The sequence below is a fragment of the Ursus americanus genome, chromosome 4 (genome assembly GCF_024610735.1).
Source record: "Ursus americanus isolate L20-20 chromosome 4, mUrsAme1.1.p, whole genome shotgun sequence".
Lineage (NCBI taxonomy): Eukaryota > Metazoa > Chordata > Mammalia > Carnivora > Ursidae > Ursus > Ursus americanus.
Window position 1 is genome coordinate 95654352 of NC_142130.1, and position 12448 is coordinate 95666799.

Consider the following 12448-nt stretch of genomic DNA (forward strand, 5'->3'; position numbering starts at 1 on the left):
GCCGGGATCACGCCCTGAGCCGAAGGCAGACGCTTAACGACTGCGCTACCCAGGCGCCCCTAAAGTACGTGAATTTTTTAATCCCCCAGACCCTCCTCTGGAACACGCGCCCAGGCGGGCAGGGCCGGCTTGCCTCTGTGCGACTGCTCCCGCCAGGGCTCAGACCGGCTTCGGCCCCCACGGCAAGGGGAGGCCCCCGTTCTGCACTGTGTCAGCCACCCCGAAGGGAAAAACGGAGGGAGGGAACCAGGTTGTTCTTCTGTCCTGCTGTAATTCCCGGGAGAATATAACCTATAACCTCAGCAAAAAATATGTTTGAGGCTCTCCACTCATTCATTCATTCATTCACTCACTCGCTCATTCATTCGCTCAGCGCCTCCCAGGGGCAGGGGAATGTAAGGGCCGGGGCCTGCCTCTAGGACTCCTGGGTCTGCAGAGGGGGATCCGCGAGCCAGGGCGGAAGGGTCTCCCGGCGGAGGCAGCACAGAGGGACGGCGGGGCGGGGGCGGGGAGGGGACGCGTGTGCCGGGCCAGGCTCACCTCCGGGTGCTTGCGCCGCATGTGTCTGCTCATGGAGGCCCTGGTGGACACCTTGGTCCCGCACAGCTGGCAGCTCTGAGCCTCCACCTTGTCGTGGGTGAGCTGCACGTGCTTCTGCAGCATGTACTCCGTGACGTACTTCTTGTCGCACACGGAGCACGTCCACTGCTTGCCCACTTCCCACACACACGGGGAGGAAGACACAAGCACGGGTCACGAGTGGGGTCATCCCGCGGCCCACAGGACAGGTGAGGGGGCGCTTTGCCCTCGGCCCGTGCTGCAAGGGTCGTCTGCCCGGTCAGGCAAGCAGCACGGGCTGAGACGAGCAGGATGGACCAAATGCTCTGAAAAAGCCTGCACTGCCGAGCAGATGGCCGGCCGGCCCACCCCTGCACACACGGGGGGGGGGGGGGGAGGAAGGGGAGTGCGCCAGGGACTGCCCCACCCCTGCACACACAGGGAGGCCGCGCCAGGGACCGTGGTGAGGGGCCAAGCGCTAGTCTGCCGCCCCGCTTACCTGTGTGGATGAGCTTGTGGGTCTCCATCGTGTTCCTCTCGCTGAAGGTCTTCCCGCACAGCTCACACATGAAATCTTTAATCCCTGCAGGAGAGGGCACGCTAAGCTCAGGGGCTCCCGCGGGGTTTTAACGTGACCCCTTGGCCGAGGGTCTCCGTGTGTGTGCAGAGGCTTGGGGAAGGGGAATGGCCAGGAGACCCCAGAGAGCAAATGTTCACTCCCATGATCAACCAGAGCACCGGGCGGCTCAGTGAGGGCCTCTGTGGGCAGGGGTGGCAAGGCCGCTGGGCCCGTGGGCCCGCCGTCCACTCCGCACGGGCAGAACCAATGCGGTCAGCTTAGCTCGGCACCTGCATTTCTGAGGCTTCCCAGGGCTCCACCCATCTCACCCGAGACCCTAGAGCTTGTCAGTCTCCCCGTCTGGTTGGGAGTGGTCATCCCGCTCGCCTGCGACCTGGCAAGCACGCATGGAGCCATCGGACGGCGGCCCTCCCTGCACAGACAAGAAGGGGGACCCTCCGCATGCCTCTTAAATGAGGGTTTCCCCAGAAATGGAAATGAGGAGAGTGATGTCAGAGGCCCATGGCTCGCAGGGAGGGTCCTGGGAGCTTGTGTGGAACCCCGTGTGCAAGGGGCCCTGGGCTCACCGCGGCTTGCATAGGGACCTCGGTGGGGGGGGGGGCGGGTGTAGGCGACCACACCCCAGTGGCCTGTGCAGCTGCAGCGTGCGGAGTGGGATGGAGCCTAAGGTGGCTCAGGACCCAGCCCTGGGGAGTGAGGATGCTTCCCAGGAAAGGTACCGGGAGTCTCGGCGGAGCTTCTCCAGGAAGAGGACACTCGCCGTCGCCCAGTGATGCGGCACCGCACGCGGGGACAGGGAGGGAGGTGGGTGCACAGGGAAGCTGGACCACATGGTGCAGTACCCGAAACCCAGTTTAGGGGGGACACGGGGATCCATGGGAAAGAGTTTCACACACAGACACAGCCAGTCGGCGGGGGGAACCTTCCCTCAGGTCCCGTGTCCCCTGGTTATCGCTCTCACATGCGTTTATCCACATGCATGTTTTTTATGAGAAAGGAACTCACAGCTTTTGTTATAGAGGCTATTTTTTCCTATTGCATCACAAACCTCTACGTAAGTCACCATATATCATCACCTTTAACGGGTACACTGTTCTCCCTGGACGCACAGACACTTAACACGTTCCAGTGGCTCCCGCCCCCAACAAAGCCATGATGGACAACCGGCCCGCGTGTGACCAGTTCGCGGGCACACGCTCGGGCACACAGCAGGGTGCAAGGCACCCACACTGCAGACCCAGGAGAGCTCAGCAAACGCCTCGACGGCGAGCCGACCAGGGACCTGGGCTCCTGTGCGCGTTGTCGGTGGCCTCGCAGGCAGGGGACGGTGTCTGACAGAGGTGGCTCCGCGAACCAAGCTACCGGAAGTGGGAAGCCACCAGGCGGCTCCCACCCCTTTCCCGGGCCGCGGACTCACCCGTGTGCCGCTTGTAGTGCTTGAGCATGTTGACCTTCTGCGCGAATTTGCGGTGGCACTCCTTGCACTCGTACTCTTTGATGCCCTTGTGCAGCTTCATGTGGTGGCGCAGCGCGTGCTTGGTCTTCATGCCTGTCGGCCAACACGACACTCAGCCGGCCTGCCGCGCAGCCCTGTGCCCTCCCCCCAGCACTCCCGCGGCGCCCGCACCCCGCACGTGCCCCCCCACAGCCACACATGCCCCCCCACGGCGCCCGCACCCCGCATGCGCCCCCCCACGGTGCCCGCACCCCACAGCGCCCCCCCACACTGCCCGCACCCCATGCGCACCCCCCCATGGCGCCAGTGCCCCACACACCCCCCATGGCGCCTACACCCCACACAGACCTCCCCACGGTGCCCACACCTCACACCCCCCACGGTGCCCGCACCCCACACGTGACCCCCCACGGTGCCCGCACCCCACACAGACCTCCCCACGGCACCCACACCCCCCATGGTGCCCGCACCCCCCACGTGCCCCCTCACGGCGCCCGTACCCCACACACGTCCCCCCACGGCCACACATGCCCCCCCATGGCGCCCGCACCCCACATGCACCCCCCCACAGTGCCCGCACGCCACACACGCACCCCCATGGTGCCTACACCCCACATACACCCCACAACGGCCCCCCCACGGCACCTACACCCCACATACACCCCCCAGGGTGCCCGTACCCCACACACCCCCATGGCGCCCGCACCCCACAACGGCCCCCCACGGCGCCTACACCCCACAAGACCTCCCCACAGCGCCCACACCCCACACCCCCCATGGTGCCCGCACCCCCACACATGCCCCCTCCATGGCGCCTGCACCCCAACACCCCCACGGTGCCCGCATCCCACACCCCCTATGGTGTCTGCATCCAGGACCCTCCACAGATACACCTACGATACCTGCATCCAGGACCCCCCACGGTGGCTGTACCCCCCCCCAGACCTCCCGCAGTATCTGCATCTAGAACCCCTTATGGTGCCTGCACCCTAATATCCCCAGTGTCCATGACCCAGACCTACAGCAGTGCCTGCCCCTCTACCCTGGGCCAGGACACCCCCCCACAGTGCCCAAACCCTCACCCCACACCTAGACCACCCCCCACAGTACGTATCTCTCCCCACCCAGTGCCTCAACCCCCCACAGGTGCCGTGACCCGGGCCCTTGGGCAGGCACAGGTCTCAGTGGGTGTAGAACAAGAGAAGTGGGGGTCAGGGCGTGGGGGTGAATCTCCTTGAGGACCCCCTCCACCAGTGGCAAGATGGGCACTTATGCCCTCAGAGGCCCTTAGGGATTACTGTCCATATCTAGACAGCTCACCTTATCAGGGGCCTGCCCAGACCTGAGGGTCAGTGCTCGGTACAACGGGGCAAATCTGAGCACTGTGACACAGCTGAGTCATCTCTGAGGGGGCGTTAGGCTGCCTGAGCTGCTGGGGCGCTCGACGGTGTGAACACAGAGACTAGAAATCAGTCCTCCGGAAGTCAGATGCTCTGTGGTGCAGACACGGATCTTCAACCCGCCTTTAGTTAAACGTACCTATGCTAAAGGAGATGAAATAAACTATGACCTCACTAACTGGGCCAGTCGAGAAGGGATGACCTGGGTATAGACGGTGAGTCAGCAGCGGGGGGTCCCAGTACAGAAGCAGGAGTCAGTGGCACCGGGGTGTGTGTGTGTGTGTGTGTGTGTGTGTGTGTGTGTGCCGGCACAGGGGCGGGAGTGGGCGGGGGGTCCTGGCACAGGGGCGGGAGTCAGCGGCGGGGGTCCTGGCACGGAGCGGGAGTCGGCGGCGGGGGTCCCGGCACAGGGTGTGAATTAGATGGGCAGCGCTGCGGGGGCAGGGCTGGTGGGGCCGCAGTGTGGTCAAGGGCGCTGCAGAGCAGGTGGGTGGTGGCTCGCACGCACAAAGCCGACTCGTCCAATCCTGCAGGACACACGCTGAACCAGCCGAGAGGCCGTGGACAGCTCGCTGAGCACCACCCAGAAAGTGGCCTGGAGGGGCTACGGAGTGGGGCAGGCGCAGACTACTCCCCGCACAGCCCTCGGTAAGGGCAGCAAAAGAACTGCAGCGCCTGAAGAGTCCCAGCCGGTTATCTGGAAAAGTCCCCATCCTGGTGAATGTGGAGGTGGGTCTCAGCTAGCTCTGGCCCCTACTGAACCCAAGCCTGGCCAAACTCTGGCCTGCAGGAACCCACGCCTGGCTGAACTGGGCCTGCATGAACCGTGGGCCTGATTGAAACAGGCCTACTTGACCCCAGGCCTGGCCGAACCCGGCCTGCAGGAACCCCAGGCCCGGGTGTGCTGTGAGAAGAGAACAGGCACAGCTGAGCCAGCAGAGGGAGCAGAAGTCTCTGAAATGACCGTCCACTAGAACCAGCTTCCAAGGCGACAGGATGGGAAGACACAGGTGGGCCCAGTGCTGACTTCAGAAGAGCGTTTTCCCCTTAAAAATTTATTTTTAATTTTTTGATCAACAAAATCCCACACACTCAGGGAAAAGCTACCGGCAACAAGAGGTTAGCCCCGAGGGTGGCCCTCTGCAGCGCTGCCAGGTCGCACGGGCACCCGGGGACCCTGCTGAGCGTGCTGGGTCACGCAGAACGGCCCCTCCACGGTGCGGTCAGCTTGGCCTGCGCTGCCATGATATTCGCCTCAACATCTGGCCCGGCCGGGACAAAGCCGCCATCACGCTGCTCTCAGCAGTAAGTACCAGTCCCAGCTGGTGTCTGTCCATTAACAGACACCGGCCACGCCAGTGCCCGCCACGGGACCAGCTCTGCTCCAGGTGCCAGAAGCTGCGCTGTGCACCAAGCCAGGCCCCAGCTACACAGGGAAAGGGCCAAAGAGAGGCCAGGCGCCACACGGGAAGGGAGGGAGAGAAGTAGGATGAAGCAGGGACGGGAAAAGAAGGAATGGAAGTGACGCAGAAGCGAGCTCATCCTGTGGGACGGAGGGGATCCCCTCAGAGCACGCATCTGAACAGTGATCCGGAAGGAGTGTGGGAGGGGCCGGGAGCTACTTGGGGGAACGGCATTCCTGGTGGAGGGAACAGCCAGTGCAAGGGCCCTGAGGCCAACGGAAATAGTCGCTCAGTGTTTCAAACTGTTCTCTGTCACAAACAGTGCTACATTATGTTTAAGCTGCAATTAGATCTTTGCACCAAAAATAAACAAGATACATTTCCAACTGCAGCTAACGGCGCCCAACAGCCCGACCCAACTCCCACCCAAAGACGACCAGTGTGCCTGCCTCCTTCCCGTCGCCAGCACCGGCTGCCCCCAGGCTGTCCCCGGCACAGTGGCATCTTGGCTCTGGTCTTGATGGGTTCGTGGCAGAGTAGATGAATGGAAGAGAACCAATGCCTATTGTCTGGGCCCAATCCTGCACCTCTCTCCCACACGCATCTAAAACGAACTTGATTCCACCTCACCAAATACCACACGCTCATAAAAAGACAATGCACAGAAGGAAAGACAACAAAGTTCACCTCCCCATCCTGACCCCCATCGCAGCCCGTGTTGGTGACAAACCACGCTTCTCTTCCCATTTTAAAAAAGATCTGCCAACATTTTTGAAATAAACATGACTTCCACCCCGTGGAAATTTTAAGTCTCTCTCTGTTGGGACTTGGATTCACTCTGCATCACATTTACAATTTACTCTGCACCAGCTGCTGGTTTTTTAAATGGGTAGAATTCCCAAATCTGCAACGGGGCTGGCCCTCTTTACATCTTTAAATGCCTGGTTGCTTTCTTCACGCAGGCCACACAGCTGCCTCCCCAGGGCCTGTCCCAAGTATTTCACGGCACGCCGAGTGGTTCTGAACAAGGTATTTTCCTGCGATTCCTGACTCCTCCCCACTGCTCATCGAAACTGCCGCTGGGGCCGGGACTCACGTCACTCCTAACAGTCTCTCCCCTGAATAAATCCCAGTCAGGCCTAGGATTTTTAGGAAAAAAACGTGAAGTAACAGTAAGCAAGAGTGTTTCCTGCAACACTGTTTACAATGAAAGGAGACTCTACACAAAAAAAGCCCCCACTATAGAAGTAAAAGGGTCTGGAATCTGCAGGATAGAACCCTATCACAGTTCTGAGAGTGAAATTGAGTCAGCTTTACATATTCTGACATGAAAACTCTCTAAGGTGAATTTCCAAGTAAATAAAAAGCAAAGTATGGAAAAAACAGATAATCACAAGCATTTGCTTGTACGTGGTAATGACTATGATCTGAAAGCAAAACGACCGTACCGATGATTTAGTGTGTGTGAAATAACGTGTTAGCCCAAGTACTAACACCAGCACTTGTGAAAGCATTCAGAACTCATGGAAGAAATCACGAAACTAAATATTAAACACACCTCTACTATGACCAGGTACATAACATTGTGAGACGTGGCTCTGACCTCAGTGCCCACTCTGAGTTTAAGTGGAAATGGGTTAAAAATTTACCACGTAGTAGGATGACTTTTTTCCCCTCATTTTACTGACAGATGTGAGATATTTGGTTAAGAAGTTTATTATTATTCAACTAAGTTCACCTGATTAAACTGAAGGTCACAGTCATCACTGGTCACAATAAACCGCTGTTTAACACGGAGCTGGTTCCAGTCAGCAGGCAGTGAGAGCCGGGATTTTGCATATGCACGCAGAACACACAGAGGTTCTCAGAATCATCTGGTGCTGCAGACAACCCTTGGCTGGGCTGCTTCCCCACTTTAAAAATGATTTATTTGTGCCTTGAACTCATCATGTTCTCTGCCCTGCGGACCACCCTGTTTTTCCTCTAACCTCTCATTGAAACACTGTCCTCGCATCCTGTCTCTCTGTGACACAAATGAGTCAAGTCTGGGCTCCCCAGATCCGAGGTGCCAGCTGCGATCACAGGTGACAGCCCATGCCCGTCTGGCCCTGCGCTCCCATATGTAACTTTCCCTCGCCGCACAGCCCCGGGCCCCCCAGCCTCGCCCCACGCACCACCCCCCCAGCCCCTGCACCCTCCCAGCTCTGTGCCTGCTCGGCCCCACATCCGCATACCTTTCCCACACTCAGCACACAGGTACTCCCGGATGTTGTCGTGCACGCGCATGTGCTCCTTCAGCATGTCCTTCCGGGCGAAGGACTTCCCACACTGCTCACAGGCGTGGCTCTTCACACCTGAACAACAAGTGCATCAGACTGTCAACCCGCGGACCCGCACCCGTGGTCACCGCGCGGGGTCAACCCGCAGACCCATACCCGTGGTCACGGCGCGGGGTCAACGTGCGGACCCATACCCGTGGTCACGGCGCGGGGTCAACATGCGGACCCGCACCCGTGGTCACCGCGCGGGGTCAACCCGCGGACCCGCACCCGTGGTCACGGCGCGCGGTCAACGTGCGGACCTGCATCCGTGGTCACTGCACAAGGGCAGTGATGGAGAAGCGTGGTGGCGGGAGCATAGCATGCCGCAGCCGGCGCTCCCTCGGCCTCCACGGAAGCTTACTGTGGGCTCCTTGGCAGTGGGAAAGTCCCCCAGGACCCGGGGCCATGGGTCAGGAGGCCGTGCTGGGGACGGGAGCGGTGGCGAGGGCCCAAGGACGGAAGAAGCCAGAGAAAGGCACGGAGGAGGCACGTGTCAGTGCGGGAGCAGGGAGCACGGGGCACCCCGGCCCCGGCCCGGTCCCGTGGCAGGGCGCTACCTGTGTGGATGAGTTTGTGCCGCTCCAAGTTCCCGATGCTGTTGAAGATGCGCCCGCAGACCTCACACGGGTGGATGTACCTGCAAGCGGACGCGAGCTCGGGGCGGGCCGGGCCGCAGGGTGCACGCTCCCCCACCCCTTCCTCAGCAAAGGGGAGGCAAAAAAGAGGCTATGTGGAGGGCAAGAGACACGAGGATTTTAACCTCCAAGAGGGCTGAACTGTGCCCCTCAAAATCCATAGGCCAGAATCCTGACGCTCAGTATCTCAACTCTGACTGCATTTGGAAACAGGGTCTTTACGGAGGTCATTACGTGAGACACAAGGTCATCAAGCTGGGCAGGGTAGTATGACGGGTATCTTTACAAAGAAGAGAAATTAGGACACAGATGGGCATGGATGGAAGACCTCGTGAGGTCACGGGGAAGACAGGGTCTACCCGCCAAGGACAGAGGCCCAGAACAGCTGCTCCCTCCAAGGACCCAGCCCCACCCACCCCTCAGTCTAGGACCTCCGGACTCCAGGACTGAGACAGTACACGTCACTGTTGGGGCTGCCCAGTGGCCCTGTGTCAGGCAGCCTAAGCCGGCTACTCCAGCCTCTACACGGGACGGCCCCTTGCTCACTCCCGAACCCAGCGCCGACTGCGGGCTATAGCAGATGCGGGGCTGGCATCCCGGGAACCTGCTTACGGTGGGGAAAAGGGGTTTCTGCGGGTTCTGCAGGCAGGCTGAGAATCACAGTTACTCTGTGATGCGGCCGACTTGTGCTGTGAGGCCGGGAGGGTGAGGGAGACAGGGCCCACAATGAACAGGATGAACGAGGTGGGCATGCTTCCCTCAGGACCCGGCCCCGGGGCTCCCCGAGGAGACGGACTCGCCCGTCAGAGCACCTGCCTCCCTGCAGGGACCGTGCCCCCCCACCCCGGGGCAACAGGCCAGACCCCGGAGGCCCCGGCCCCCGGGAGGCCTCCTCACTTCTGCACGTTGGGGTCCGGCAGGTTCTCGCGGTGGATGACCATGTGCGCGTGGTAGGTGGCCTTCAGGGCGAAGCGCCGGTGGCAGATGCTGCAGCCGTAGCCCTTCTCCTTGTGCACCTCCATGATGTGCTTCAGGTACTCCTTCCCCCGGCCGAAGGTGAGCTGCTGACGGCACGCCGTTCACGCCACCACCCGGCCTCCCATCCTCCAGCGGAGGACGGCCCCGCCGAGCACCGAGGCGCCCCGGCCGCACGAAAAGGGACGCCTCTAAAGTGCAGAGTGGGGGCGAGCACAGGAGGTGGACGCCAGCTGACCTGCCCTCCAGACCAGCCCACCCCTGGGCCCTCTCCGGCTCCCCCCCACCTGACCTTCGCTCTCTCACCCACACCTGCCGGCCCTGATGGGGGCCTGGCCGGGGCCGTGATGGGCACACAGCTGCCAACACTCACGCACGACACGGAACCCGCGCTGGACAGGGAGCGAGCTCCCTGTTCCCGAGCAGCGAAGCCTAATGCGGGAACCAGCGCTCACCCAGCAAGAAGCTGTGGCAAACGTGCAGCACGGCCCTCAGCCACGGGTCCCCGCCGCGGGTCAGCCACTCGGCCGCCTGTAGGCCGGTCCCCAGTCACAGACCGTGGTCCCGTGAAGAGAACCCCAACCCCCCGCGGAGCCGCGGGCGCGGGCTGGCCCCCCAGGCCTCCCTCTGCGGGATGACGGCCGGGGCGGGAGGCGGCGGGTACCTGGCATCGCTTGCAGCTGTACTTGTGAGGCTCCGAGTCCGCGCTCGTGTCTGAGTTGTCGTCGTTCTCTTCCGAGGAGATGCCGATCTTGCCGATAAACTCCTCCCTCTGGTGGTCGTCCATCAACGCGATGTCCTGCAGCACAGGGTCGCCGAAGCGATGACGGGTTAGTCGCACCCCCGCAGGAACGGGACTGCCGCACGCGGAGAAGGCAGAGCCTCTCAGCCGCACGAAGTCCCACCCGGGGCCTGCTTGCTGCCTCGCCTGGGGCTCCCTGGGCCCCTGCACGCACCCCATATCCTGGCAGGAAGCCCGCCAGGCTCCTGCCCGCATTCACACACTTCTGCCCGGCCCAGGGCTGGTGTGCTCCAATGGGTGAGGACGGGGGGCAGCCAAGCCGACCAAGCCTCTGCCTGCATCCCTGGGTTCGAGCCTGGCCTGGGACTGCCTGGACTGGGGAACGCTAGGGTCCCCCGCCACTATGGTGGTGCCTGCCCTGTGGGATAGGAGCAGTCGTCTCTGAGGCCTCTTTCCATGTGACCTGGCAAGGGTCCCCCTAAAGTTCCGTTCACTGCTCTGAAAAAGACTGAGAAACACTTTGCTAGTCACATCACAGGCTAGAGAGGCCCAGATGAGCAGCTGAGAGGGGGCCGTGCAGCGGGTCAGCAGCCAGCGCGGAGCGGAGGAGGCCTTACCTCGGAGCTACTCCCCGCCCCCAATGGCCGCAGCAGACCTGTGGTCCACCCGCCTCGCCACTGCCTGCTTCCCAGTAGAGGCCGCCAGGGTCGCGCACACTGCTGGCCAAGTTTCATTTTTTTTTTTTTTTAAAGATTTTATTTATTTATTTGACAGAGAGAGACAGCCAGCGAGAGAGGGAACACAAGCAGGGGGAGTGGGAGAGGAAGAAGCAGGCTCATAGCAGAGGAGCCTGATGTGGGGCTCGATCCCACAACGCCGGGATCACGCCCTGAGCCGAAGGCAGACGCTTAACCCGCTGTGCCACCCAGGCGCCCCGGCCAAGTTTCATTTTTAAACAAAACTTAGAATTCTCAGAAAAGGGGATAGGTTTCCTTCGGAAAGTTCGCTATCCTGTCTCTCCCCTGTCCCTCCTGAAGCAGAGGGGAGGTCTTCACAAGGGCCTACTGCTTTGTTTCTTTCTTTCTTTTTTTTTTTTTAAAGACTCCATCTATTTATTTGACAGAGAGAGAGACAGCCAGCGAGAGAGGGAACACAAGCAGGGGGAGTGGGAGAGGAAGAAGCAGGCTCATAGCGGAGGAGCCTGACGTGGGGCTCGATCCCACAACACCGGGACCACGCCCCGAGCCGAAGGCAGACGCTCAACCGCTGTGCCACCCATGCGCCCCAACCTACTGCTCTGTTTCTTACTCAAGCCCCCCTGTTTTCCATTAGCAGAGAAACAGCAGCACGCTCCGGAGGAACGCTGCCCGACGACGAGCACCTGAAGGGCGCCAAGCCTCCGCAGGTGCTCACACCGGCCAGGCCTTTCGCCTCCGCTGGGTCTAATTTAATCCTCAGGAAACTGTCCTTTCATGACAGGTCTCAGGGCCCCCATTTCCGAGGCTCAGGTGGGGGTGGCCTGAGGTCTTAGTTCCCCCAACCCTGGCCGAGGCTCCCAGACACTCTTGGGCCCTTCCTCCTTTGTCCACATGGCTCAGCCCCTGCACTGGGGGGCCTCCCACCCTCCTGCCTTTGATTCCCACCTGCCCAGTGAACTCCAACCTGCACCCGGGACCGGAACCGCCAGGGAATGGTCACTGCGCCCGGGCGGGCGTGCATCTCCAGGGCACGTGTTCGCCATCTTTATCTGGCCTCGGTACCACCTAGGATCTCCTCCTTTGCTTCCTGGATCTGCCCTTCTGCCCTTAACGATGACCCGGAATCCTCGCTGCCCCCGGCTCCCACCACCTCCTCACGGTCCTCACCAGGAAGCACCCAGAATGAGGGAACTGTAAGGTGAGCCCTGCCGCTGGGGCCCAAGATGCCACAGAGGGTCATGGAAGCCCATCCGAAGAGAGGCCAAGCGGACAAGCGTTTTAGGGTGCTGAGCGCAAGGGCCTGCCATGCTGCCACGCGAGCTCCCCGGGCAAGGGCGGCGCAGGGTGGCACCTTGAAGTGGACGTGGATGTGGTCCCTGAGCACGTCCACGCGGAAGAACTTGCGGCCGCAGATCTCGCAGGTGTACTTCTTGTCGCCGTGGGTCAGCAGGTGTTTGTTCATGTTGCTTCTGCAGGAGAACACCTGTGGGCAGAGGGGCAGGACTGACAAACTGGAACTGTGCAGGGACACACCGGACACCGCCCGGTGCCCACCTCGGGGCCGAGTCACCAGTGAATGTGAGCGAACGATCATCTAAATACGAGCCTACACGTTATCCCAGAACCAACTGTTCTCTCATCTCCACTACCAGTGGGACCCGGCTCCATTTTATTCGCTCG

General features: G+C 61.1%; 1 protein-coding gene across 2 annotated transcripts in view; it reads right to left on the reverse strand.

Moving 5' to 3' along the window:
• Nucleotides 1–12448, reverse strand: part of PRDM15 (PR/SET domain 15) — a 67838-nt gene that overhangs the window by 9342 nt on the left and 46048 nt on the right. The window contains exons 15-22 of one of the 2 annotated variants that reach the window (XM_087861819.1): nt 12120–12251; nt 9993–10127; nt 9251–9414; nt 8276–8355; nt 7632–7751; nt 2556–2687; nt 1058–1141; nt 541–716 (exon numbers count right to left, since the gene is read on the reverse strand). In XM_087861819.1, the coding sequence (XP_087717945.1) occupies nt 541–716; nt 1058–1141; nt 2556–2687; nt 7632–7751; nt 8276–8355; nt 9251–9414; nt 9993–10127; nt 12120–12251 (1023 nt within the window). Of the gene's footprint in view, nt 1–540; nt 717–1057; nt 1142–2555; nt 2688–7631; nt 7752–8275; nt 8356–9250; nt 9418–9992; nt 10128–12119; nt 12252–12448 lie in introns of both variants that reach the window. The other variant, XM_087861818.1, reaches the window with a different exon arrangement.